This window comes from Salvelinus sp. IW2-2015, linkage group LG27 (genome assembly GCF_002910315.2).
Source record: "Salvelinus sp. IW2-2015 linkage group LG27, ASM291031v2, whole genome shotgun sequence".
Classification (NCBI taxonomy): domain Eukaryota; kingdom Metazoa; phylum Chordata; class Actinopteri; order Salmoniformes; family Salmonidae; genus Salvelinus; species Salvelinus sp. IW2-2015.
The window spans coordinates 3,125,942-3,152,878 of record NC_036867.1 but is presented as its reverse complement, the minus strand read 5'-3'; the positions used below and the strand labels follow the sequence as shown (position 1 = coordinate 3,152,878).

General features: G+C 42.4%; 3 protein-coding genes across 5 annotated transcripts; 2 read left to right on the top strand and 1 right to left on the bottom strand.

The window, feature by feature from the left end:
- Nucleotides 1-1,588: 1,588 nt before the first annotated feature.
- LOC111953461 (diphthamide biosynthesis 2) lies at nt 1,589-5,547 on the top strand. 2 transcript variants are annotated; one of them, XM_023972751.2, is made up of 7 exons: nt 1,589-1,655; nt 2,055-2,212; nt 2,300-2,412; nt 3,436-3,656; nt 3,897-4,586; nt 4,780-4,968; nt 5,156-5,547. In XM_023972751.2, exons 2-7 carry the CDS (start codon nt 2,063-2,065, stop codon nt 5,290-5,292), a joined length of 1,500 nt encoding a protein of 499 aa, XP_023828519.1. In that variant the 5' UTR covers nt 1,589-1,655; nt 2,055-2,062; the 3' UTR covers nt 5,293-5,547. The 2 variants fall into 2 exon arrangements, with proteins under 2 accessions (XP_023828519.1, XP_023828520.1); XM_023972752.2 differs by having other exon boundaries at nt 1,631-1,668.
- Nucleotides 5,548-5,865: 318 nt separating this feature from the next.
- Nucleotides 5,866-12,322, bottom strand: LOC111953460 (neutrophil cytosol factor 2). Its single transcript, XM_023972750.1, has 15 exons — nt 12,061-12,322; nt 11,738-11,820; nt 11,224-11,332; nt 10,841-10,975; nt 10,494-10,601; nt 9,093-9,152; nt 8,878-8,921; nt 8,133-8,277; nt 7,930-7,995; nt 7,657-7,729; nt 7,514-7,557; nt 7,220-7,371; nt 7,014-7,125; nt 6,716-6,833; nt 5,866-6,561 (listed from the first exon to the last, which is right to left on the bottom strand). Exons 1-15 carry the CDS (start codon nt 12,232-12,234, stop codon nt 6,470-6,472), a joined length of 1,515 nt encoding a protein of 504 aa, XP_023828518.1. The 5' UTR covers nt 12,235-12,322; the 3' UTR covers nt 5,866-6,469.
- Nucleotides 12,323-16,129: 3,807 nt separating this feature from the next.
- LOC111953537 (GRB2-associated and regulator of MAPK protein 1) lies at nt 16,130-25,457 on the top strand. 2 transcript variants are annotated; one of them, XM_023972892.2, is made up of 6 exons: nt 16,130-16,511; nt 19,694-19,834; nt 20,749-20,879; nt 21,075-22,268; nt 22,544-22,719; nt 23,079-25,457. In XM_023972892.2, the coding sequence occupies exons 1-6, from the start codon at nt 16,391-16,393 to the stop codon at nt 23,935-23,937; spliced, it is 2,622 nt and encodes an 873-aa protein (XP_023828660.1). In that variant the 5' UTR covers nt 16,130-16,390; the 3' UTR covers nt 23,938-25,457. The 2 variants fall into 2 exon arrangements, with proteins under 2 accessions (XP_023828660.1, XP_023828659.1); XM_023972891.2 differs by having other exon boundaries at nt 23,076-25,457.
- The last annotated feature ends 1,480 nt before the right edge of the window (nt 25,458-26,937 follow it).

Sequence of the window (26,937 nt, the reverse complement as noted above, 5' to 3'; positions counted from 1 at the left end):
GGAAATGGTCAGTATACTGTACATCATGATTGAACCATTCCACTTTAGAGCTCTTAAAGTATTGCTTCATTCACCATACATGTGTAGCACCCATCTTAGTGATGTCTTTTCACTATTTATTTGTTATTCATGTCTTATGATCAGAAACATATATGTGGTTTATGTGACTAATAGCCAAGTCTGTCTGTTGTAGAATGCTGAGCAAGATCGTCATTTGACTCAGTCCAATATGAAAAATCGACACTGAAGTGGCAGGACTGAAAATCATCATTGAATTTCACAAACTTGACACTATGAAATACCTTGCAGAAAAGAAGGCTTTGGAAGTGGGAGGGATATTGTTATTTATTTTTTCAGATAAACACTCCAAATAGCCTACCCGACCACTCGGAGGCGTCCGCATGGTCCTAAAGCACACCTTCGCTTCGTTTTGTATCACAATCCAATTATAAAACTGGAATGCAATTTCAGAATGTAGGGGGAACATGTCCCGTCCCCCCGTCCCCGTCCCCAGTGAAAGTTGCACCCCTGCACAATTGTATCCATAGATTATTGTCTTTTCTCATTTGCTCAATAAAAATACACATGGAAAGCGCAATAATATAAATTCTGGATAATGATATGGTGGCCCTAGGATATCAGCTATAACTACTGATATTTCCTCACTTCTACTAATTGTCTATTTCTGATTTTGGTCTACTAAACGTCACTTTTGGCCATAGGCCATAAACAAGTTCTGACCGATGGACTCCCCCCATGTCTTTCAGGTTCAGTCTTCATTTGTCTCACTGTGGTTCATGGATTCTATCGCGTCTGGATGTGACACCGGGATGTCGAGGAAGAGCTGGTCATCTGTACCACTGTAGCTCAAAAAGAACCCATTTGGACAAAGGGTCATGAGTTGACCACTGCCTCCATTTTGTGTTTGATAAAAGTCCATCACTATAGGACCAAACAACCACTTGCCGATGACATGAAAAGCAGGCAGAGAACATGCTTGGATGTGTATTGACATTGACATTTCTAGTTTGAGGACCAAACCATGAAATGGGGAAAGCTGCACTGTCCAACTATCTCCTCTATTTATAATTTGCCTGGTGTGTTTTCATATTACAGAGTACCCTACAAAATTAATGAAATGTCATTTATAATAGGATGTGACAACAGATATTAACATATTGCAATTTCTGCTAATGCATTCCTTTCATTCAGAAAGAAACCTGTGTATTTTGTGTTTGAGTATGCTGTAGAAATTCATTGATATATTTGCAATGCTGTCCAAAGTGTGCATTTACGGCTATGTATTCACAGTAAATAAACTTGATATGATGCAGCTCCATATTCTAACTCAGTTGTTTTAAATACTAGGGGACTCAGGTGAGTCATTGAACACACATTAAATTTCTGTACAGTCCAATGGATGTGTTTAATGACAAGATATTGTAAAACTGTTTGAAGGAAAGCATCACTTAAGTATTACTTAAGTATATAAAATATAATTTTGCCCATATCAGACTTGTTTTTTAAAATTATTATTTACTATCCCCGAGGAATAATAATCTTTGCACAGGGGGCCTTTATTGTGAAATGTGACGGAAACAACCCGGAAGTTATTTCCTGTCGTCCCACACGTGTGTTTACACGCGTCTACACCCGTAAGTTTAGCCTGTCAGTTATAATTTGTTATCTGAATTATTGACGAATACTTTATTCTGGTGGTCATGTCTTTATGAGAAAACTTGCATCCAATATTGTCTATGCCTGGGTCACCTCTCTAAAATATTGAATTTGACATCACGTTGGGTCATCATTTATGAGCTAGCTAGTACGCAGCTAGCTAGCTTGATGTACAGTAGCATGTATCGACACATACATTCATAATACACAGATACCCAGCAGAAATTCCATGTTCTGTTATAGCAGCATTTATCATAGACGAGGAAATGCATAGTGAACCTTCATTGTCATCTTGCTACATTTCAACAAAGTGCATCCGGTGATTGTGTGGTCCTTGGGATGATATGTTAATTCCACTAGCTATTTTCTATTCCTAGATGTTACAATGTCTGATGCATTCAGCACCAACAGTGAACTGGTTCTTCAGCGCGTGCTGGACGTGACACCAGAGAAGGATGTTCACTGTGGGAATCTAGATGAGCATTATCAGATCAAAGCGACATGCCATTTCATCAATGATCATCAGTTCAAAAAGGTATGAGGATTCAACAACGCAGTTGTGTGTGTGTGTGTGTGTGTGTGTGTGTGTGTGTGTGTAAATTATGAATCATTTGTGCTTTAGGTTGCCTTGCAATTTCCAGATGAGGTGCTGGTTGATTCAATAGCAATTGCTGCAGAGATCGAGAAGGGAACCAAAGCAAAACTATTCATCCTTGGAGACACGTCCTATGGCAGGTAGGAAAACATTGTTGTGTTATTATCAAAAACATGAAAGTGATAGAAAATTTAAACATATTTAATTATTTCTTATTGAATGAGACTAGTGCATTTTGTGGTTTGGGGTCAGCCAGAATGTTCTGGAGTGGGTGTACAGCAGCTTGGTGGAGTGCATCCTCACGTTCAATATGACAGTCTGGTATGGTAATCTGAGCGTGAGGAGCAAAAGCAAACTGAGCAGAATAGTTAACACAGCCATCAAAGTAATTGGTCGACCACAGGCACATTTGAGCATTCTGTTCCACAAGGCAACCAAAAGGAAGACACTGGCTGTCGTTGGCGGCCCATCCCACCCGCTACACCCTCAGTTCGAGAGGCTTCCCTCTGGCCGGCGCTTCAGAATGCCCATGGCCAAGAAGAACGTGTTTTAACATTAATTTGTCGGATTACTAAATGCAATTGCTCCACAAAGGCCGCGGCCCTTGTGGAGCAAGGGGAACCACTACTTCAAGGTCTCAAAGCGAGTGACGTCACCGTTTGAAAGGCTATTAGCGCGCACCACCGCTAACTAGCCATTTCACATCGGTTACATTCACCCCCCTTTCGACCTCCTCCTTTTCCGCAGCAACCAGTGATCCGGGTCAACAGCATCAATGTAACAGTATAACTTTACGTCCGTCCCCTCGCCCATACCCGGGCTCCTCTGCACACATCAACAACAGTCACCCACGAAGCGTCGTTACCCATCGCTCCACAAAAGCCAGAGCAAGGGGAACCACTACTTCAAGGTCTCAAAGCGAGTGACGTAACCGATTGAAACGCTATTAGCGCGCACCACCGCTAACTAGCTAGCCATTTCACATCCGTTACATATGTGATTGATTATTTTAATGGAAGGTGATGCCAAAGAAAAATGTCCATCTGGGATGGACAATAAAGTTTTATTCTGTTCTATTTGCAAGCATTCTTTTGGCCATTATTTGTTTAATCATTTTACATTCACCACTATAACCTTATTGTCAATACTCTTGATATTTCCAGTTGTTGTGTAGATGAAGTTGCAGCAGAGCATGTGGGCGCAGACTGCATCGTACACTACGGGAGGGCTTGTCTCAGCCCATCCAGAAGACTCCCTCTGATGTACGTCTTTGAGAGGAAACCTGTGGTCCTGGAGACGTGTGTCTCCTCCTTCAGAGAGCTATACCCCAACAGACAGAGTCACGTCATCCTCTTGTATGATGTCAACTATGATCACATTAATGGTAAGCCTTTCAGCTTCACACAATGACGTATGTCCCTTTTGCCCCATTGTGTGAATGTTTTTTAAGCCGGGTAACTTTGAGTTTGTGATATCCTAACAAAGGAATGTGAGCGATTTATACTTTTTCCTCAGGTTGATTTGCGACATAGTTTTAGAAATATATTAAAACGAGATATGCGTTTCAACATATTTTAGCAATTTACTTAATACTGGTTTATAGCATGATAATGTCTCTCCTCAGACGATCTTCTGGCGCTGCTGTCCTCTGAGTATCCGAACATTGTCGCCTCAACTCTTCACGTGGACGGAGAACTTTGCTACAGTCACGGAGAAACACATGGACAACACAATGTCAGCAGTTCTCAGTGTCAAAACGGTGATCAAGTCGTTCACCAGTTCGGAAGGCAGTTTGTCTTGAAATGTGGACAGACCATTGAGGACTACAGTGTGTTTTTTATCGGCCATGAAGGTGCAACCATGACAAACTTCATGATGACTTGGAACCGCTGCTCTTTCTGCTCTTTTGACCCTGTAACAATGACAGGTCGGACTGAGTCGATCAGTATCAACAAAGCTTTGATGAAGCGATATTACGCAATAGAGAGGGCAAAGGATGCCAGTGTGGTGGGCATTCTTGTGGGTACACTTGGCGTGGCAAACTACCTCACCATCATCGAGCAGCTGAAAGAAACCATCCACAGAGCAGGGAAAAAGAGCTACATGTTTGCCATGGGGAAACTGAATGTGGCCAAACTGGCTAACTTTCTTGAGATTGACATTTATGTACTGATCGCATGTCCTGAGAACTCTCTGTTGGACTCCAGTGAGTTCTACAAACCGGTCGTGACCCCCTTTGAAATGGAGGTGGCCTGCAACAAGAAAAGGGAATGGTCAGGAGAGTACGTCACAGACTTCCGCGATCTGCTTCCAGGTAGGATCTGATTGACATTGATTTGTTCCTGAATTAAAGTTTTGTGAGGAAGAATAGACCTGGTGTTTTACTGTGTGTATCTTAGCCTGGTCCCAGATCTGTTTATGTCATCATGCCAGTAGTTGGCATGACAGTACAAACAGATCTGGGACCAGGCCATAGGTATCAAGACTAATAGTAAAACCTGCTGTAGGTGGATCTAAGCATGTGGCCTTGGCGAACCCTGACGATTTCGAGGATGGTGATGAGACTGATGTCTCCCTCGTCACCGGAGCTTTACGAATGACCCGCTTCTCGTCCAGTGAGCCAGTGTCTTCGTCACGCGACTCCTCACTCGTCCTACGGAACCAGGCGCTCACTGTGGCCAATGCTAACACAGCTGGTACGATATATGGGAAGAACAGACATAAATATCTAAAAACAGGCCAAATTCACAGAATTGTGACAGGCTCTGTTGGGTTGGGGTTTAAACTCTACTCTGGGATTGCAAGTCCATTAATAAAGATGCTGTTGAGTGGTAACTTTTCTTGAGTTACAACTTTCATAATTTCCTCATCTGTTTGTTTTAGCCACGTTCCTGGCGGGTCGTAGCTGGCAGGGACTGGAGCAGAAATTGGGAGAAACACCGGTGGTGAAAGCATTAGAGGGAAGGAAAGGCATTGCCATTGCCTACGAAGAGGAGCCGACGATTGACACGGACTATTGATCATGAAGGCACTCATCACATCCAGATTATTAGTCCATTGCAAATGTTTTACATATAATATCAATCAATATATTATGTTGCTTCATAGCTCAACAGTTTCCAATTTAAGTTATCAATCTTCTGACAAATTTACGGCTTTACCGGGATTATTGCATAACTAAGCTATATCAGGTGCATTATATTCACGCGAGTCACGTCAACATAGACACGTCAAAACTGCTACACTGAAGTGTGTCATGGAGGGAGAACTAAAAAGCACATACCTTTTTGTTATATTGATGCTTTTTTGAAGCATACGTATATAAACGTTTATAGATCAGTTGCGTCTGAAAAAGAAATGCCTGTCAAGAAATATGCAGCTAGTGTAGCAGTGCTTTGAATGTGATGAATGTCACAGTATAATAGAAGTTTAACTGTTTTTTAAATGTAACAGATAGAACGTCGAAAATGTGAGACCACTTGCTTGGACTTAAATGCACTCATCACTGTTGTGAATACACATCATTATTATTATTTATTCAACAACTTTTTGCTCTGTACTGTAAATCACAAATGAGATATACAAAAGAGATATATTCAAGTTGTCTGATTTTTATTTTTTAATTAAAATCAATATAGGCTATATATAGGTCAATATAGGCTATTTAGATCAGTCATAGTTTAAATTAATTGTGCTCTGTACACGCATACCAAAGGTCTTAAAACTGGAACTCAGAATAGTCTATGGCTATATAACCAATGTTTAATTTGTTTAACAATGACATAAGAAAATAACTTAGCAGAACTACATTTTTCCTGAGGAAACTGAGTTTTTGGTGTCCGATGCATACACATAACAAATAATTAAAAACATACTACTGCATTACATTCAAATACGTAGAAAACCAGGGCATGCTTGATTTGTGCCTGCCAAAACAGTTATTAAACTTCATACTTTAACAATAACATCACACAAATCAGTAAATATCAGCCTAGTGAAGGAAAGTCCTTGCTTAGGTAATTACTTTTCTGACTTAAATGTCTTCCCTCAACGTAAATGTAGAAATCTGACTGTGTCTATGCTTTTGTATGTTTTTCTTTGATGACTGTTGGTTGAAGGTATCCAGAACAAAGACAAAGTAGAACAAATCCCACAATCTCGACAGTCATTGTTCCTTAGCCTTTTGTTCTGATCATATTATTTATCTTTCATGGGAACTTCTTCCACAAAGGAGGCTGGGAATATGCCAATCTTCCCGTTGCACTGTCCCTCAAACCAATCTTCATTGACTGAAAAGAAAGTAATGAAAATGGGAGTTCTGTATTTTAAGACCACAGTAGGTTACAGCTCTTCCAGGATATCATCTAATAACAGGATAATAAACACTGACAACAGATTTCTGCATTGTTGAAATGGTGCCCTGCATGAGAGAAATTAGCTCACCTTTGGAGAGAAGTAAGATGGTATCTCCTTGATGGAACTCGAGGTCCTCTGGAGTTGAAGACTCGTAGGAATGAAGGGCCATCAGTTGAGTCTGGCTTTGCAGCTGCTCACTCATACCCTGTAGTGTAGATTACATGAAATAAGGGAAACAAGTACACATGATGACATCTGTCAGCACTAAGTTGTATATCCCATACACTCATTTTCTAGGAGTTGACTATTACATTTGTAACTTAAAAGTCTACACATCAAACAACTTATGACATTAAATACTGTATATACTGTACGACCACATTACCTCCTTGAGATCACACCACAATGTTAGACGACCATTGTGGACACGGCTCCAAACATCTTCCATCCTCGTGTTCTCATCAATCACTATTTTACCAGAATCTATGTGTGCATAGCTTGAGAAAAAACACGAAATCCCTGAGCTTGGTTTTGTAACAGAAATTAATGTTGAATTAAAGTTTTGAAGCTAATGTTTAAACAGTGCCATACCTCAAGGTGATTGCCATGGCAGGAAGGCCCAATTTGTTACTGATTTTCTCCAGAGTGGTTGTGTAGGGAAGTCCAGGCACCATGCAGATTGCTATGGTGTATGTGAAGTGCACTTTCACTACACACAGTGATGACTCTTCAATCTGGCAATACTAGGAAATTAAATACATGTACAATTATATTTTAAATGTGTACACGTAGAGTACTGAAAAACAATTGGTATCTACGCTGGATATTACATACTGTACATTTTTTTGTTAATGTATTTAAATCAATTTTATATAATTCTCATACCTCTGTTTCTGTGTCCCCAATGCTCTGATTTTCAGCAGCCAAAGCTGTTACAATAATACCCCCCAAAAAGTAAAGTTATTTGTTGCATAGCAAATAATTAAAATGTTAACTATACAACATATTTTTACATAACAGATCTTTACCAGATTTTCTTTGAGGTCTATTCGGTGGTTCTCGTCTAGGTGGCGCTGGGATGTCATCCTTGTCTGTCCCATCCTACAAGAAAGCAATCAACCCACGTAGGAGGAATCAATTAACATAGCAATTGAAGGGTAGGCTTTATTTTACCAGAATTTTGGGGATTGCAACTTAAAGGATTTTCAATTTGTTATAGCTCAGCATTGACACACACAGGTGTTAGAGTCAATGCCATTTTGTGATGAGGAAAAAACACAAAATAGATGGTAGAAATGTACCTGATCTTGCTTAGATGTTAAGGTTATTTCCAAACGCTCCAGGAAATTATAAGGAACAAGTCCCCTCTAAAAATGTAAAGGTTAAATTAATTCACTGAACGCATAGTATATATATTTTTCAATCAAGTGTCTATCAGCATAATGAGAACAATAGATGCACATTTTTAATTCAAGCATTTTTTTTATGTAATAACTAATCATACTCTTTCATTGAAGATGACAGATGCCCAGTTGTCTTCACCGCTGTTCAGCACAAAGACGATATTGCCAGGCACCACAGCTAACTCATCACTTGTCTCGGGGACAAACTCAAAGAGGACAGTGTGAGGCTCACCCTCCTCCAGAGCCCTGTGGGGGGCGACAGAGATATCCTGCATTGATATCCGGCACTGTTTCTTCATGCTAACGTTTTAGCATTTTTGGCACAAATGCCATTCAAGTCATGGGACCAATATTAGCATTTTCCACGCTTTGTTGAGCTTCACAATCAATTTAAAATACTTTCGGATGATTTGGACATGATGCGCAAAAAAGTATTCTATAGCTCCCATGACATGAATGGGATTTGTGCCACAAATGCTAAAATGTTAGCATGTGGAAATAATACTAGGGAAACTAAACCAAAGCATGGATTGCCGTCATACCTTGTCCATAGACTGCTTACAGGGTAAGGAAACCAATTTGTAATTTGGGTGAACTATTCCTTTAAATTCTGGCAATCATAACAACCAAGGGCTCAATTCAATCTGTAGCGCTGAATGTTCCCAAGTTAACGGAGACTGCATTCGTGGTAAACGCATATGTCGTCTCAATCGGAAATTAGCCTAACTTTAAATTTAAATCGCAATATAACGCTGAACTTCCGTGATTCGGATTGAATCGAGCCCTAAGTGTCAAACCAGCCCCACAGTCTGCTAGAATTAACATCAAGAGCACATTAACTTTTACCTCAGAACTTCAGGCGCCTTTGGTCTGGTAGGAACCTCTTCAACCTATTCTCACCATAAAAAATAGCACATCCCATTACACTGAATATTCTTCAATCAATTTTTCCATTTTAATTGTTGATAGTTTGTGTTTTAATTATTGATCGTTTAAAAAAAAGTGGTTTATCATTTTTAAGGCACTATTAAAACATCACATCAAATCATATGTTACTTCACCTGTGGCTGTAAAGGAGCAAAGCCAGAGAACTCATCCTGGAAGACGATGGAAGAAACAACCTGAGGATAGAGAATAAAGAGGTTCAACATGAAACAATACTTTATGAAATGCCTACTGATAAAGTGCCAAATAGCTATCCTAAAGAAAAACCCAAGGCTATTCCCAACAAATGTAAATTGCACATTTCAACCCAAGTAATTGACATGCATTTGATAGACACATCTACAAAGTTGCAACATGTTGCCTGTTTAAGATACAGTGCCTATAGAAATTCTACACACCCTTGAACTTTTTTCATATTTTGTTGCATTACAAAGTGGGATTGAAGTGTATTTCATTGTACTTTTTGGTCAAAGTGAAAAGGAAATTCTGCAAATTTGTACAAATTAATAAAAATAAAAAAACGAAAATATAGTCGTAAGTATTCACACCCTTTGTTTAGGCAATCATATATTAGTTCAGAACTAAAATTTGGTTAAAAAAAATCACAGAAGTAATTTTTTAGAAAATGTTATTTCACCTTTATTTAACCAGGTAGGCCAGTTGAGAACAAGTTCTCATTTACAACTGCGACCTGGCCAAGATAAAGCAAAGCAGTGCGACACAAACAACAACACAGAGTTACACATGGAATAAACAAACGTACAGTCAACACAATAGAAAAAATCTATATACAGTGTGTGTAAATGAGGTAGGATAAGGGAGGTAAGGCAATAAATAGGCTGTAGTGGCGAGGTAATTACAATTTAGCAATTAACACTGGAGTGATAGATGTGCAGAAGATGAATGTGCAAGTAGAGATATTGGGGTGCAAAGAAGCACAAAAAATAAATATACAATATGGGGATGAGGTAGTTGGATGGGCTATTTACAGATAGGCTATGTACAGGTGCAATGATCTGTGAGCTGCTCTGACAGCTGATGCTTAAAGTTAGTGAGGGAGGTATGAGTCTCCAGCTTCAGTGATTTTTGCAGTTCGTTCCAGTCATTGGCAGCAGAGAACTGTAAGGAAAGGCGACCAAAGGAGGAATTGGCTTTGGGGGTGACCAGTGAGATATACCTGCTGGAGCGCTTGCTACGGGTGGGTGCTGCTATGGTGACCAGTGAGCTGAGATAAGGCGGGGCTTTACCTAGCAAAGACTTGTAGATGACCTAGATGATACTTATCTAATGAAGGTATATTAGTGGTTTTAGGTTTTTATTAATCTTTTAAAAAATATAGAATTTTTCTTCTACTTTGACATTACAAAGTATTTTGTGTAGATCGTTGATGAAAAATTACAACTAAATCCATTTTAATCCCACTTTGTAACACAATAAAATGTGAAGAAATCCAAGGGGGGTGTTGACTTTCTATAGGCACTGTATGTTTAATTTTGAGAGAGAGATGAAATGGATACCTTGGCCTTGCCCAGGTAGTCCTTCTTCTCCAGTTCAGCCACGTAGTTCTTGTTTGGCTTGAACAGAACTTTCGCCGGGACCTCAACTGGCTCAAACAGCTTCTGCTTCTAAAGGAGTAACAGAGGATTTACAAAGGATCACCAACTTTGTTGAACACTCAGACACAGTGAAAATGCATAATAACTGATACACTTTTCACACTACTGAGCCGAGCTGCCTGGCTTGGTTACTCATCCACTATAGTTGCTGGAACGAACAATGTAAAAAAGAACAATCCAAGCCAGCACAGTATGGTTTGGGTCGACATGATAATGTGAAAAAGGCGTAATGGAGAAGGGCCACTGACCAGGATGCACTCCAGACCTCTGTCAATGTGGCTGAGTTTGGCCTCAGTCCTGAGGTTCAGAGCTGTCAGGAGGGTCTCTTTGGCTTTTTCCCACTGACCCAGCTGAGCATGGGCCAACGCCATGTTGTGCAGTACCTGTGGGAGTGATACCAGTCAGAAAAAGTGTTGTTGTTGTAGTAAAACTACAGCTATACAGCACTTCCCCCCCCAAAAGTGCTTTACATTGAAACACCCACCTATGCACTGCAGCTATTGTTCTCTGTGTGTACATACTGTGATGTTGGAACAGGTTGCTGTGCAGACACTAAAATACACATAATATATTCAACATCCAATTATTGTTACATTGGCAAGACTTCCATCATATCTTTATCTGGACTCACCTCACAAGCATATAATTTGTATCTCAGACCAAGAGGTTTGTAGTCGATCAGCTGGTTCCCCCTCAACTCCCTGAAGGCATGTTGGAAATCAGCAAAAGACTCCTCATACCTGCAGGCAAAATGAAGAGAAATCCATACTTAGAAAAAAAGGGTTCCAAAAGGGTTCATTGGCTGTCCCCATAGGATAACCCTTTTGGTTCAAGGTAGAAACCTTTTTGGTTCCAGGTAGAACTATTTTGGGTTTCATGTGGAACCCTCTGTGGAAAGGGTTCTGCATGGAACTCAAAAGTTTTTTTTACCTTGAACCAAAAATGGTTCGCCAAAGGGTTCTTCTTTAGGGACAGCCAAATAACCCTTTTAGGTTCTAGATATAACTTGTTTTTTCTAAAAGTGTATGTTTGTGAATTGATTATTCATTTTAACACACCATTTGAAAGTATGGGATTATTTTTTAAATATGTTATTATAATACATCCAATCACATCCCATCCCTAATATGATAGGTTTATCTTGCCTCTCTTTTTTGTAGAATGTCAATGCCCTTTGAAAGAATGCAACAGCCAAGTGTCCATCCTTTCCGATACTGCCATCGAAAGCCTGCGTGATATTCAGAAGAAACTCAGTGACTTCCTCCCAATGAAATAGTAGGCTACCACAAGTATTGTGTACTATAACGGCACTTCCCCTTTTTCTGTGACTTGCATTTTTGGGAAAATAACATGTCATTACAATGTGATAGTAACTATTAACCTTAGATACAGTCTGATTTCTTTAGTAAAACAGGGAAAGAGAGGATTGTCTTTCAAGAATGATGAAAATTGGTAACAACTGCCATACCTTTTCAGCTGCATCTAGGTTCTTATTAATCAAATGTAGACAGCCAATGTTGAAAAAGATTTTGGAGTTCTTTTCCTGGATGTCCAGAAATGTTCCAAGGGAAGCAGCAGAGTCCCCCCGTTCGAAACAGGCCACTGCCTCATCCCACTGTTTTAGAGTATTCACAAATGACATTGTTCCAAATCAGGGAAATGAGCTACAGTGATCTGGAGAGATGAGAACAGTGGAGCCACTCTTCGTAGACTGACACATTTCTCACAAGGAGGTAGGCAGGAAGTGTGATGATGACATTATTTTTTTTTCACCAGTTCATGGTGTTGGCTACAACATGGCTAAAGATAGTATTTGAAATAAACATGTGTTTGGTGTCCATGCAAAACTGCTCTGGGCTCTAAACACATTTGTATTTACTTTATTTAACCCTATTTAACTAGGCAAGTCAGTTAAGAACAAATTCTTATTTACAATGACGGCCTACCGAAAGTCAAAAGGCCTGCGGGGACGGGGGCTGGGAATAAAAATGTAAATATAGGACAAAACACACATCACAACAAGAGAGACACCACAACACTACATACAGAGAGACCTAAGACAACAACACAGCATGATAGCAACACCACATGACAACAACATGGTAGCAACACAACATGGCAGCAGCACAACATGGTAGCAGCACAAAACATGGTGCAAACATTATTGGGCACAGACAACAGCACAAAGGCAAGAAGGTAGAGACAACAATACATCACACGAAGCAGCCACAACTGTCAGTAAGAGTGTCCATGATTGTGTCTTTGAATGAAGAGATGGAGATAAAACTGTTCAGTTTGAGTGTTTTTTGCAGCTTGTTCCAGTCGCTAGCTGCAGCGAACTGAAAAGAGGAGCGACCCAGGGATGTGTGTGCTTTGGGGACCATTAACAGAATGTGACTGGCAGAACGGGTGTTGTATGTGGAGGATGAGGGCTGCAGTAGGTATCTCAGATAGGGGGGAGTAAGGCCTAAGAGGGTTTTATAAATAAGCATCAACCAGTGGGTTGCGATGGGTATACAGAGATTACCAGTTTACAGAGGAGTATAGAGGGCAGTGATGTGTCCTATAAGGTGGCAAATCTGATGGCCAAATGGTAAAGAACATCTAGCCGCTCGAGAGCACCCTTACCTGCCAATCTATAAATTACATCTCCGTAATCTAGCATGGGTTGGTTTGGCAGCTGGGGTGAAAGAGGAGCGATTACGATAGAGGAAACCAAGTCTAGATTTAACCTTAGCCAGCAGCTTTGATATGTGCTGAGAGAAGGACAGTGTACCGTCTAGCCATACTCCCAAGTACTTGTATGAGGTGACTACCTCAAGCTCTAAACCCTCAGAAGTAGTAATCACACCAGTGGGGAGAGGGGCATTCTTCTTACCAAACCACATGACCTTTGTTATGGAGGTGTTCAGAATAAGGTTAAAGGCAGAGAAAGCTTGTTGGACACTAAGAAAGCTTTGTTGTAGAGCGTTTAACACAAAATCCGGGGAGGGGCCAGCTGAGTATAAGACTGTGTCATCTGCATATAAATGGATGAGAGAGCTTCTACTGCCTGAGCTATGTTGTTGATGTAAATTGAGAAGAGCGTGGGGCCTAGGATCGAGGCTTGGGGTACTCCTTTGGTGACAGGCAGTGGCTGAGACAGCAGATGTTCTGACTTTATACACTGCACTCTTTGAGAGATTTAGTTAGCAAACCAGGACAAAGACCCCTCAGAGACACCAATACTCCCTGCCGGCCGACAAGAATGGAATGGTCTACCATATCAAAAGCTTTGTCCAAGTCAATAAAAATAGCAGCACAACATTGCTTAGAATCAAGGGCTTTGGTGACATCATTTATGACCGTTAAGGTTGCAGTGAAACATCCATAACCTGAGCGGAAACCAGATTGCATACCAGAGAGAATAGTATGAACATCAAGATAGCCAGTCAGTTTTTTCCAACACTTTTGATTAACAGTGCAAAATAGAAATTGGCCTATTGGCCTATAACAGTTAGGATCAGTCCTTTAAATAAAGGACGCACCGTGGCTACCTTCCAAGCAATGGGAACCTCCTCAGAGAGGAAAGACAGGTTAAAAAGGTCAGAGATAGGCTTGGCGATGATAGGGGCTGCAACCTTAAAGAAGAAAGGATCTAAACCATCTGACCCATAAAATGTTTTAAGTCTATAGGCACTGTAGTAGTATGGAGTTAGATATCTGCCAAAGGGTTGAACGCAATGAGTTAAAAGTTGTATTTTAAGAATTTCCGACAATACACCAATGCTAAGGGCTGTTCTTATGCACGACGCATGCACGACGAGTGCCTGGATACAGCCCTTAGCTGTGGTATATTGGCCATATACCCCCAAGGTGCCTTGTTGCTATTATAAACTGGTTACCAACGTAATTAGAAGAGTAAAAATAAATGTTTTGTCATACCCGTGGTATACGGTATGATATACCAGCGCTTTCTGCCAATCAGTATTCAGGGCTCCAACCACACAGTTTATAATAATGTTTAGACAGAGCGTTGGGGCTGTTTACACATTTCTTGTGAGCGTGAGACAGGTATGAAAACGGATGTTGCTGCATGCAGTAGAATGCATTGACAGTCCTGACATGGGCTAGGCATCCTACAGCCAGCTCGGCACCAGCTACTTGTACCAAGAACAGAGATATCTCTAGGCTGTCTTCTTGAAGTAGCCTAGGCCCAGTGATCTTCAACTGGTGTTGGAGTAGCCTAGGCCCAGTGATCTTCTGCTGGTGTTGAAGTAGCCTAGGCCCAGTGATCTTCAAGATGGATATTGGTAGCCTATGCATGTGGCATGGAGTGGGAAAACAAAACAAATACCTGTGTTTTGTTTTCCTATGTATTTAATCCCCACCCTACAGGCCTGACTTCCCCAGCTCGGCTAATCAATTATTTAGTGTCTCAGTTCCGTGGGCATAATATGCATAACATATTAAAATCACAATATATGCGTTTATATATACATTCACCTGACAGTTAATTAGGAAGGTTACACCCATCTTGTTAGGAAGGCTACATCCACCGGGTCGGACCCGCCTTTGCCTCCAGAACAGCCTGAATTATTTTGGGCATGGATTCTACAAAGTACCGGAAACGTTCATTGCTCAATTGGTACCAAGGGACCTAAAGTGCCAGGAAAACATTCCCCACACCAGTACACTACCGCCACCAGCCTGTACTGTTGACACCAGGCAGGATGGGTCCATGGACACATGCTGCTTACGCCAAATTCTGACTGCCATCGGCATGACGCAACAGCATTCGTCAGACCAGGTGATATTTTTCCACACCTCAATTGCCAATGTTGGTGATCGCATGCCTACTGGAGCTGGTTCTTCTTATTTTTAGCTGATAGGTGTGGAACCCGATGTGGTCGTCTGCTGCAATAGCCCATCTATGACAAGGATCGACAGGTTTTGCGTTCCGAGATGCCATTCTGCACACCGCTGTTGTACTGCACCTTTATTTGTCTGTTTGTGTCCCACCTGTTTGCTTGCACGATTCTTGCCATTCTCCTTCGACCTCTCTCATCAACTAGCTATTTTCGGCTACGGGACTGCCTCTGACTGGAGGTTTTTTGTTTGTCGCAACATTCTCGGTAAACCCTAGACACTGTCGTGCGTGAAAAACCCTGGAGGGCGTCCGTTTCTGAGATACTGGCAACTATGATCATACCACACTCAAAGTCGATTAGGTCACTCGTTTTATCCCATTCTAACGTTTAATTGAACAGTAACTGAATGCCTCGATGCCTGTTTGCCTGCTTTATATAGTATGCCATGGCCACTTGACTCACTGTCTGTAGGAGTGATCAATTTTTGTGAATGTGGTGGTGTACCTAATAAACTGTCTGGTGAATGTATGTTATATGCATAACATATTATGTTTGTCAGAGTGATAGTTGTTTGAGTAGGACACAAACTATTCTCTCTTGGGTTCAGATATAGTACCCTATGCTCGCCTGTTTGTATTGAGGCTTGTGTGTGACCCTGCGGTAATTGCAACGGCTGACTGGCAGACAAGGGAATCGTTTTGGAAGTAGACGTCTGGCATGTGCAGATATCTATGGTTTCAATACATGGCATTTCCTGTCAACTTAGGGGTAACTAGCATACTAGCTAGCAAGGAGCTAACATGGCTGCGCGACTGTTCATGATAGCTAGCTAACCTCAAAGTAAACAAAACAGAACCATAAGAAAAGTATAGGTTACATGAGAGAACAATGCATAGCTAGCAGCAACGGGTGCGTTCATGCTAATGTGTCGCGAGGTTATAAGCTAACATGGACCTTGGATCAATGCTGTACAACAATTTGAAAGATGTATCATGGAGCACGACGTCTTTACCCTTAGATCGACTTGTCAGTGTTTATAGACTGCCGCAAATTGTCAAGTTGGACAGTGGTAAGGCTATTTTTGGAGCAATTTCATGTTTTTAGGAGGGGCTAACCAGGTGATTTGCTGCATAAAATGCCAGTTAACTAGCCTCCAACCTAGCTAAGTTGACTGGCTTGTTAATTAGCTAGCTAGCCTAGTTGCATAGCCATACCGTCTCGGTAACGTTACTCTGTCAACGTTGACATCAGCTAGCTAAGTTACTGTAGTCAAGAAAGTTGTAAAAGCTTAGCTAGCCTTTAACTAATTAAAGTTTCCAAAATACAATAAATGTATAAAAGCTTGTAACTAGCTATCTAGATTCACTCCTTGCTATCTTGCTAAGTCTTTATTGTTATCAAGCTTAAACACAACAAGTTAGAAAGTTGGAATGCATCGCAGGAGCCTTTTCTGTAATGACATAGCTAGCTACCCTCCTTAGCTAGCTACCTACCTTACTTCGTACAATGCATGCATACAGAAAAAAAGAACGTTACAGTCACTGTAAAATGCAGTCCACCAAGAGTGGGAGAGCAATATTTTTTTAATTATTTTTAGCTAGCTACATAGGTATCTAGGTACACTGCATGATCAAAGGTATGTGGACACCTGCTCGTCGAAAATCTCATTCCAAAATCATGGGAATTTATTAAAGAGTTTTCTATAACAGCCTCCACTCTTCTGGGAAGGCTTTCCACTAGATGTTGGGACATTGCTCCAGGGACTTGCTTCCATTCAGCCATAAGAGTATTAGTGAGGTCAGGCACTGATGTTGGGCAATTAGGCCTGGCTCACAGTTGGCGTTCCAATTCATCCCAAAGGTGTCGATGGGGTTGAGGTCAGGGCTCTGTGCTAGTAAGTTCTTCCACACCGATCTCAACAAACCATTTCTGTATGGACCTCGCTTTGTGCATTAGGGCATTGTCATGCTGTAGCATTAAGATTTCCATTCACTGGAACTAAGGGGCCTAGCCCGAACCATGAAAAACAGCCCCAGACCATTATTCCTCCTGCACCAAACTTTACAGTTGGCGCTATGCATTGGGGCAGGTAGCGTTCAGCTGGCATCCCTCAAACCCAGATTCGTCTTTCGGACTGCCAGATGGTGAAGCGTGATTCATCACTCCAGAGAATGCGTTTCTACTGCTCCAGAGTCCAATGGCGGTGAGCTTTACATCACTCCAGCTGACGCTTGGCATTGCGCATGGTGATTTTAGGCTTGTGTGTAGCTGCTCGGCCATGGAAACCCATTTCATGAAGCTCCCGACAAACAGTTCTTGTGCAAAGGCGGTTTGGAACTCGGTAGTGAGTATCGCAACCGAGGACAGATTAATTTTACGCACTCGGCGGTCCCTTTCTGTGAGCTTGTGGCCTACAACTTCGCGGCTGAGCCTTTGTTGCCCCATAGACGTTTCCACTGCACAATACCAGCACTTACAGTTGACTGGGGCAGCTCTAGCAGAGCATACATTTTATGAACTCACTTGTTGGAAAGGTGTCGTCCTTTGACTTGGTTTCTCAAATGACTGCCTCACCTGGTTCACCAACTACTTCTCAGATAGAGTTCAGTGTGTCAAATCGGAGGGCCTGTTGTCCGGACCTCTGGCAGTCTCTCGGGCCGACTCTTTTCTCTGTACATATCAATGATGTCGCTCTTACTGCTGGTGATTCTCTGATCCACCTCTATGCAGACGACACCATTCTGTATACATCTGGCCCTTCTTTGGACACTGTTAACAAACCTCCAAACGAGCTTCAATGCCATACAACACTTCTTCCGTGGCATCAAACTGCTCTTAAACGCTAAAACTCTTAAACTAAATTCATGCTCTCCAACCGATCGCTGCCCGCCCGACTAGCATCACTACTCTGGACGGTTCTGACTTAGAATATGTGGACAATTACAAATACCTAGGTGTCTGGTTAGACTGTAAACTCTCCTTCCAGACTCACATTAAGCATCTCCAATCCAAAAGTTAATCTAGAATCAGCTTCCTATTTCGCATCAAAGCCTCCTTCACTCATGCTGCCAAACATACTCTCGTAAAACTGACTATCTACCGATCCTTGACATTGGCAATGTAATTTACTAAATAGCCCCCAACACTCTTCTCAGCAAATTGGATGCAGTCTATCACAGTGTCAATCGTTTTGTCACCAAAGCCCCATATACTACCCACCACTGCGACCTGTATCCTCTCATTGTCTGGCCCTCGCTAGATATTCGTCGCCAAACCCACTAGCTCCAGGTCATCTATAAGTCTTTGCTAGGTAAAGCCCCGCCATATCTCAGCTCACTGGTCACCATAGCAGCATGTGCTCCAGCAGGTAATTTTCACTGGTCATCCCCAAAGCCAACACCTCCTTTGGCCGCCTTTCCTTCTAGTTCTCTGCTGCCAATGACTGGAACGAATTGCAAAAATCACTGAAGCTGGAGACTCATATCTCCCTCACTAACTTTAAGCATCAGCTGTCAGAGCAGCTTACCGATCACTGCACCTGTACACAGCCCATCTGTAAATAGCCCACCCAACTACCTCATCCCCATATTGTTATTTTTTTGTTGCTCTTTTGCACCCCAGTATTTCTACTTGCACATGTATCACTCCAGTGTTAATGCTAAATTGTAATTATTTTGCCACTATGGCCTATTTATTGCCTTACCTCCCTAATATTATTACATTTGCACACATGGTATATCGTTTTTTCTATTGTGTTATTGACTGTACGTCTGTTTATCCCATGTGTAACTCTGTTGTTTTATCTTGGCCAGGTCGCAGTTGTAAATTTTATAACTTGTTCTCAACTGGCCTACCTGGTTCAATAAAGGTGAAATAAAAATAAAATGACGGTGCTATATTGAAAGTCACTGAGCTCTTCAGTATGGCCAATCTACTGCCAATGTTTGTCTATGGAGATTGCATGTCTGTGTGCGCGATTTTATACGGATGTGGCTGAAATAGCAGGATCCACTAATTTGAAGGGGTGTCCACATACTTTTGTATATACAGTGTACGTAGTTAGTTTTTACAAGGTCTACATAAAAATAATAGTGATATGCAAATCATGTCAAATATAATATTCATGGTGGACTGATAACTAAAGTTCTACATTTCAATGATTGTGATATTACTGTAGTCAAACATTTTGTAAAAAATTATTTAAAAAATGATGGAAGTGATATCATTTGAATCAGTGTCTCTCTTCTCCAGGTGAGTTGGTGGACGGCTTACGAGACCATGACTACCTCTTGATTCATTCCTGTCGGCAATGGACAACAATCACTGCACACAGTCTGGAGGAGGGCCATTATGTCATTGGGCCCAAAATAGAGATCCCAGTGCATTATGAAGGTTAGTCAAATCGCTGTTCCATTATGAAATCTACTCTGTCAGAGGTTCACATGGCAATGTTTATTCAGATGTATGTGAATGCCTTACAGAGTTATATTAATCAGTACGCTACTACCCACTCAACCTAACATCGACTATGACTCTCCTTTGCCACAATCTAGCATATCATTTAACCAACCTATTTTATATCACACAAATAATCCATTATGAACTTTCTAGAGGCTATTCATTTTGGAGTAATACTCACTTTATGTGGACTGATTACAGACAGATCTTTTCTTATAGTTTATTTTCTTGTTAACAAGCCTTACAATGAGGTTCTAAAGCCATTTCAGTTAATCAAGAAAAAGACATCTGTACAATCAGTGCTTATAAATCCTGTGCTAGTATAAAATTTGCAACATGCAAACATGCGCATAGTACTGTTTGCTCAGGGAAATAGGTTTAGAACAGGCACAGGCCTGTTTCACTGATCTTAAAAGCCTCTCAGGCTCAAATCAATGATTACACAGATGGGTCCATTTTATGTCAATGACTCGCTGCTGCGCCTGCGCCAATCCAACTCTTCTGGCTGATGAATACTCACACACTGACATATGATCAATGCTCTCGCCTCACTTACAGCATAGGGGAAGTGTACTTAGTCAGTGCACCAAACTGTAAAACTGATTCACGGAAACCCTGTACGTAACACTGGAACAGTGGGGTTGCAATGAAAACTTGGCCTGGTGCAGACTCAGACTTCTGATGGGAACCAGGGGTATTCGGATAGTAATGTTCAGTGAGAGATTTCCGAAAATGTTTATTTTCAAGCACAGACTAAACTAAAACAAGGGCCTATCCTTTCCAGGAACAGAAACAAGGTTACATGCAAGCAAGTTCTCCCATCTTATTCTTTCCACCCCCCCCTGTAGGTCAGTTTAAGCTGCTGGAGCAGGACAGAGATGTCAAGGAGCCGGTGCAGTACTTCAACAGCGTGGAGGAGGTGGCCAAAGCATTTCCCGAACGGGTTTATGTCATGGAGGAAATTACGTTCAATGTGAAGGTCAGTTGCTATTGGTTGATAGTTAATCAAAAGATGATTAGTGTTATAAAGTGACTTGCAAATTATGTATGTTTCCCGAATTCTACAGATGTGACATTGTCATAGTATGAGTTCAATTGGAGTGTTTTTAAGGGGTTAGAGATGTGATTTTTAGGCAATGAGACTACAATCTAACACAATCTTCTTGTCTCACAGATGGCTTCTGGCGAATGCAACGAGGACACGGAGGTGTACAACATCACACTAAGCACTGGTGATGAGCTCACCCTCATGGGCCAGGCAGAGATCCTCTACGCCAAGGCGTCCAAGGAGAAGTCGCGCTTCAACACAATCTTCAAGAAGATCAGCAAACTCAACTCCATCAGCAAGATGGCAAACCGTGGCAAGATGCCCTGCCTCATCTGCATGAACCACCGGACCAACGAGAGTGTCAGCCTGCCCTTCCAGTGTAAGGGCCGCTTCAGCACCTGCAGCCCGCTAGAGCTCCAGATGCAGGAGGGCGAGCACACCATCCGTGACATCGTGGAGAAGACCCGTCTGCCCGTCAACGTCACTGTGCCTGGCAGCCCGCCGCGCAACCAGCACGACCTGCACCTGATCCGCGAGGGCCACCGCTACAAGTTTGTCAACATCCAGACCAAAACGGTGGTGGTGGGCTGCGTGCTGCGCAGTAACAAGATCCTCCCTGTCCACTTCCCGCTCCACATGGCCTCCATGCCCAAGTTCATCATCCCTGAAGGGCTGCTGCAAAGTGAGCTGTGGCTGGACACCATGGTGCACCGCTGGTTCACCTTCTGCCAGGAGCAGTTTGACATTGACGACTATTCCCGTGCTGTGCGCGATGTCAGGACCGACTGGAACGACGTCGACGGGAAGAGCCCCAAGAAGAGCAGTGGGAGCGGTAGTAGCAGCAGCAATGGCTGCCCCTCCCACATGCACGTGCCCAGCTCTCTCACGTACGCCCGCGACGAGCTTACCCAGTCATTCCACCGACTGTCTGTGTGCGTCTACGGCAACAACCTGCACAGCAACAGCGAGGTCAACCTGCAGGGCTTCATGACGCTGTGTGGGGACTGGGCGCTCCTGCCGCCCGAGGGCGTGCCGGTTGACTCAGTCGACACAGAGTACCTCTTACCTGAGCTGCTGGAGAACATGAGCCAGTCCGTCCTTAAGTCGGATGTGCCCTACGAGGAGCTGTGGCTGGACCACTTGAGATCAAGTCGGGGAGGAGGGCACAGTGTTGGCGGCGAGGACCCGAGAAGCACCAGCAACACCATCGGCACCTCCATGGCGGTCCTATCGTACCCCGTCTCCTCCAGTCATGTGGGCCCAATGATCAGCTCTGAAATTTGTCTACCTCCGCCCCCAGTCCCTCCAAAGTCCGAAGCTGTGAGTACACATGAATTCCATCACCATGGCTACATTTACCAACTAATATGAAATTATTAATATTATTATTATTACCAAGCAAATTGAGGAAAATATTTTAAATTACTGATATAATTTGCTTGTGATCATCAGATATAGTGTTTGAGACATTACATTGTAACAACAATTTAATATTATTTCTGGTGTAAACAGCCTCTCACAGATAAAAACAAGAAAATGATGAACGCTGTAATCATTTGTAAAGTTAGTTGATTTTCCTTCACCTTCTTCTCCAGGTGAAGGAAGAATGTCGTCTATTGAACGCCCCTCCCATTCCCCCCCGAAGTTCCAAGCAGATGATGTCCACCCCAACGATGTCCACCACAACGCCGGCTGGAGCTAAGGCGCGGCAGACGGAAACGCGCTCTCCAAGCCCTACTCTCTCCTACTACGCCTCAGGCCTACACAGCATGTAAGGACTGGGGGGCAAATCGCAATATGTAGCCTCATCCTTTGCACACACCTCCCATTGAGTTTAATGCATGATATACACTAAGGTTCCATGTCTCACATACGCCGCTTAAGGATTTGGCCCTGCACAGTCTATAGTTTTTATTCTGGTCCTATATTATACATTGAAATGTCAATAAATAGTACTTATGTACACACTTCCTTACATATTGCTGACTAGTCAATAGCTTTTGTTTCCCTCCCAATGGTCTGGAGTGTTGGGCTTTGTAACATTATTTCAGAATACTTTAGTAGTGTTTAATCTCAACTTGTACCTAGTTCTTTTCACTAACTTTGGTATTTTTCTTTTGCTGCCAGCAGTGGAGGAGGAGAGACTGAAGTGACCGAGGCGGAGGAGCAGAACCACGTGTGTTACCCCTGTAACTGGGTCAAGACCAACGAGGACAGCCCTAGAACGCCTCACGTGAGCCCACCGTTCGACGGCGTCCCTTCTAGACTATCGTGGCCCAACGACTTCTGTGGAGGGGCTTCTCAAGGCATGGAGGAGTTCCTGCCCATCCACTGTCAAAGTTACTACAGCTATCCCCGAAAAAGACCCCTGGGCACGCCTAAGTCGCCATGCACTTCCAGCCTTTTTGACTTTGACGGAAGAGAGCAGAGCAGTAACGCTGTCCCCTTCAAAGCCTCGTACACTAATCAGTTTTGCACCAAGTCGTCGAGCTACACCCTGGAAATGTACAGAGATAATACTATTGAAGAATGTAACACTAAACAAAGCCTGTCGTGCCCCATCTTGCCACCGAGGACGCCCAAATCAAACGAGACAAGTAAAGGTACAGATGCAGTCAAAGGTACGGAGCAGGACACTCTAAAGTGCCTGGTCAGCCAACAACACGATCAGGTCACGGCGACAGACATATTCTCTATTTCCTATCCGCCCCTCCCCCCACCGTCACTATCCTCCCTCTCTGCACCAGCCCCCGGAGGACCTTGGCAACCACCCACCAACCTATCTGGACTCTCCATCGAAGAGTTGTCCAAATCGTTACGGTTCATTGGCCTCTCCGACGACATTGTGTCTTTGTTCGTCACGGAGAAAATCGATGGAAATCTTCTCCTGCAGCTCACGGAAGAGATTCTGTCGGAGGACTTCAAGTTAAGCAAACTCCAAGTGAAGAAACTTATGCAGTTTATTAACGGTTGGAGGCCTAAAATATAACCTAACCCTTTAACAAAAGTACTAGTCTAGGAAGAAAAAAAACCATGCAATGTGCTGTGAATGCCGACGTAAACTTTTGCCTTCAGTTTTGTACTCTGGGGGTTGTTTCATAGCATGAGTTGGCCAGACGATTTTCCACAACATTCTGAAACAACTCTGCACATTATAGTTCTTCGAGAAAGATAACACTTGAATTGGGCATGGTATATAACTGACTATATAATCGCTCTCAATAACCCATAGTCCACTTTAAGCTTTCTTGTGGAACCAGAAAACCAAGAGTAATCTCAGTGTATCTGGAAGTTGGCTGCTTAACTTGTTGATCCAGCTCTCCGAAGTCCAACCCTGGTAACCATTACAGTTGTCTAACTATGTCACAGGGATGTGTTGTGTATTAACTCTTGTCATGTTCTATTATGTTTGATTTCCTCTTTGTCCTCTTTAGGGACATTTTCTCTCAACTCTGTTACTACCTGCTTTAACCCAAAGCCCTTCCACAGAAGTAATTGGAGGTTATTCATGAAAGTTTGCGATAGCAGGCACAGCTGCTAAATTCAAGCGATGGCATTTAAACTCATTTATAACAGTGTGCACTTCTTGTTGCCTTATTATAATACTGACTTAATATGCAAGTAACAACAACCAATACAATGTAACTTCAGATTCTGCATAATGTAAGATGCACTTGTCAAAAAAAAAAAAAGACTTTGCTAGGTCAAATGGACTGTACAATTGACTCATGACATTGTGAAAAACCACAAGGTTTTTAAGCAACGTAGACTTTACATGTAATGGCTAAAGAAGGGGAAGCTTTGGGGATCAAGAAGGAACTATGTGCCATTACAGAAGGAACATGTATTTGACTAAATGAAATGGAGAACTTGTTATATAGACTGCAAGGATATGTTACATTGGTGAAAATATTTAATTACTGAAATAGCCATTGATTAATTTGATATAAACTGAACTAACAATATTTTCCCTTTTTATTGTGCACATTCACAAATACAGACTTTCTCAAACTTGAGACAGACCAGACTAATCTGCCTTAATTTAACCCACCACAGAACTTTAACTAAACTACATTTAGCTGGGGGCCGTTCAAGAGGGTGCTGCATTATGGAACGTTCAGATGGATAGATATATATGTATGTATTCTATAGCACAGATGATTGCCATGTATTGAAAAGAGAATCATGTTGGCTCTATTCATTACATTTATATCTGCAATATTCAGAATGTTTCACCTCACTGAATACACCTCAGGTGTAATTTTTCCTTTGTTTTTGTGTCATGAAATAGTGTAATGTTATGTAAGTGATAAAAGGGTGGTAAGTAATTGTAACTGTAAAATGACCAGTAGGACAGGACTAAACTGTAAAATGCTGTAAAATTGTAAAACTGTAAAATCGACAAACTGGTGTCATGGAAAAACTGACATTAATGTTCATGAACAACCCCTATTATATTTTGACTTAACTTTCTATGGTTGTGTATGATCAATAAAAATGGACACATTGTCTTGTCTTTTGGCTGAGTTACAATGACGACAACCTTTACGCCTTTCGCACAAATGCACATGGAAGGACTGCTGTTTAGTGATAAGGCTGCGTAGTAATGAAGGGCCATGTAGTGCATCCCAAACAAATTGAAAAGCCTGTTAAACAATATAGAAGTGTAATTTGAGTGTGTGTTTGGATTCATTAACTTACATTTTTCAAGCGTAACAAATTACTGACAAGAGACTAAGGGAATAAGGTGGTCCCGTGTGGCTCAGTAGGGTAGAGCATGGCGCCTTTAGCGTGTGGGTTTGATTCCCACGGGGACCAGTACAAAGAAGAGAAAGAAAGTCTGAAAATCTATGCACTCAAGTCTCTGAGCGTCTGCTAAATGACAAACAAAATAAGGCTTCATGTTCCAACTTCATAATCTGTAAGAAACAACATTGGCACTATAACATGAGCAACAGTCATTGACCCTGTGAATACTATAGGAATGCATGCTTTGTTTCTCCCTTGAAGAAATCTGTGATCCAGAACAATTTCTTGTACCTTTAATGTTTTGTTGGGTCAGTGATTACTTCAAGGAAGGAAGAGCGTGTTTTTTAAGTATTAGAACACAGTTAAGTTTTGTCTCGGAGGAGCATCTTATTAGTAGGTGTGTGTGTGTGTTTCAGATCATGGGTTCCCAGCCCACCTAGAATGTTGGGGTCCATGGCCTGGTCCAGCAGACAGTCCACCTGGCTCTATACCGACAGGCCCTAGGGCCCCGGCCCACTCAGAACGTTGGTGTCCTTGGGCTAATGGACAACCAAAATAAGGCTTCATGTTCCAACTCATAATCGTAAGAAACAACATTTGGCACTATAACATGAGCAAACAGTCATTGGACCCTGTTGAATACTATAAGGAATGCATGCTTGTTTCTCCCTTGAAGAAATCTGTTATCCAGAACAATTCTTGTTACCTTTAATGTTTTGTTGGGTATGTGATTACTTCAAGAAGGAAGAGCGTGTTTTTTAAGTATTTAGAACACAGTTAAGTTTTTGTCTCGGAGGAGCATCTTATTTAGTAGGGTGTGTGTGTGTGTTTCAGATCATGGTTCCAGCCCACCTAGAATGTTGGGTCCATGCCTGCCCAGCAGACAGTCCACCTGGCTCTATAACCGACAGGCCCAGGGCCCCGGCCCACTCAAACGTTGGTGTCCTTGGCCTGGTCCAGCAGACAGTCCACCTGGCTCTATACCGACAGGCCCTAGGGCCCGGCCCACTCAGAACGTTTGGTGTCCTTGGCCTGGTCCAGCAGACAGTCGACCTGGCTCTATACCGACAGGCCCTAGAGCCCCGGCCCACTCAGAACGTTGGTGTCCTTGGCGCTGGTCCAGCAGACAGTCCACCTGGCTCTATACCGACAGGCCCTAGGCCCCAGCCCACCCAGAACGTTGGTGTTCCATGGCCTGGTCCAGCAGACAGTCCACCTGGCTCTATACCGACAGGCCCTA

Bases quoted from the DNA above. Each gene is read 5' to 3' on its own strand.
- LOC111953461 (XM_023972751.2), top strand. From the start codon at position 2,063: ATGTCTGATGCATTCAGCACCAACAGTGAACTGGTTCTTCAGCGCGTG. The intron at 4,587-4,779 runs GTAGGATCTGAT...AACCTGCTGTAG, and splicing joins CTTCCGCGATCTGCTTCCAG to GTGGATCTAAGCATGTGGCC. The intron at 4,969-5,155 runs GTACGATATATG...TGTTTGTTTTAG, and splicing joins GGCCAATGCTAACACAGCTG to CCACGTTCCTGGCGGGTCGT.
- LOC111953460 (XM_023972750.1), bottom strand. From the start codon at position 12,234: ATGTCATTTGTGAATACTCTAAAACAGTGGGATGAGGCAGTGGCCTGT. The intron at 6,834-7,013 runs GTAATGTGGTCG...TCTACACTACAG, and splicing joins TGTGGTGTGATCTCAAGGAG to GGTATGAGTGAGCAGCTGCA. The intron at 6,562-6,715 runs GTGAGCTAATTT...CTTTCTTTTCAG, and splicing joins CATCTTACTTCTCTCCAAAG to TCAATGAAGATTGGTTTGAG.
- LOC111953537 (XM_023972891.2), top strand. From the start codon at position 16,391: ATGGACCTTGGATCAATGCTGTACAACAATTTGAAAGATGTATCATGG. The intron at 16,512-19,693 runs GTAAGGCTATTT...TCTCTTCTCCAG, and splicing joins AATTGTCAAGTTGGACAGTG to GTGAGTTGGTGGACGGCTTA. The intron at 19,835-20,748 runs GTTAGTCAAATC...CCCCCCCTGTAG, and splicing joins GATCCCAGTGCATTATGAAG to GTCAGTTTAAGCTGCTGGAG.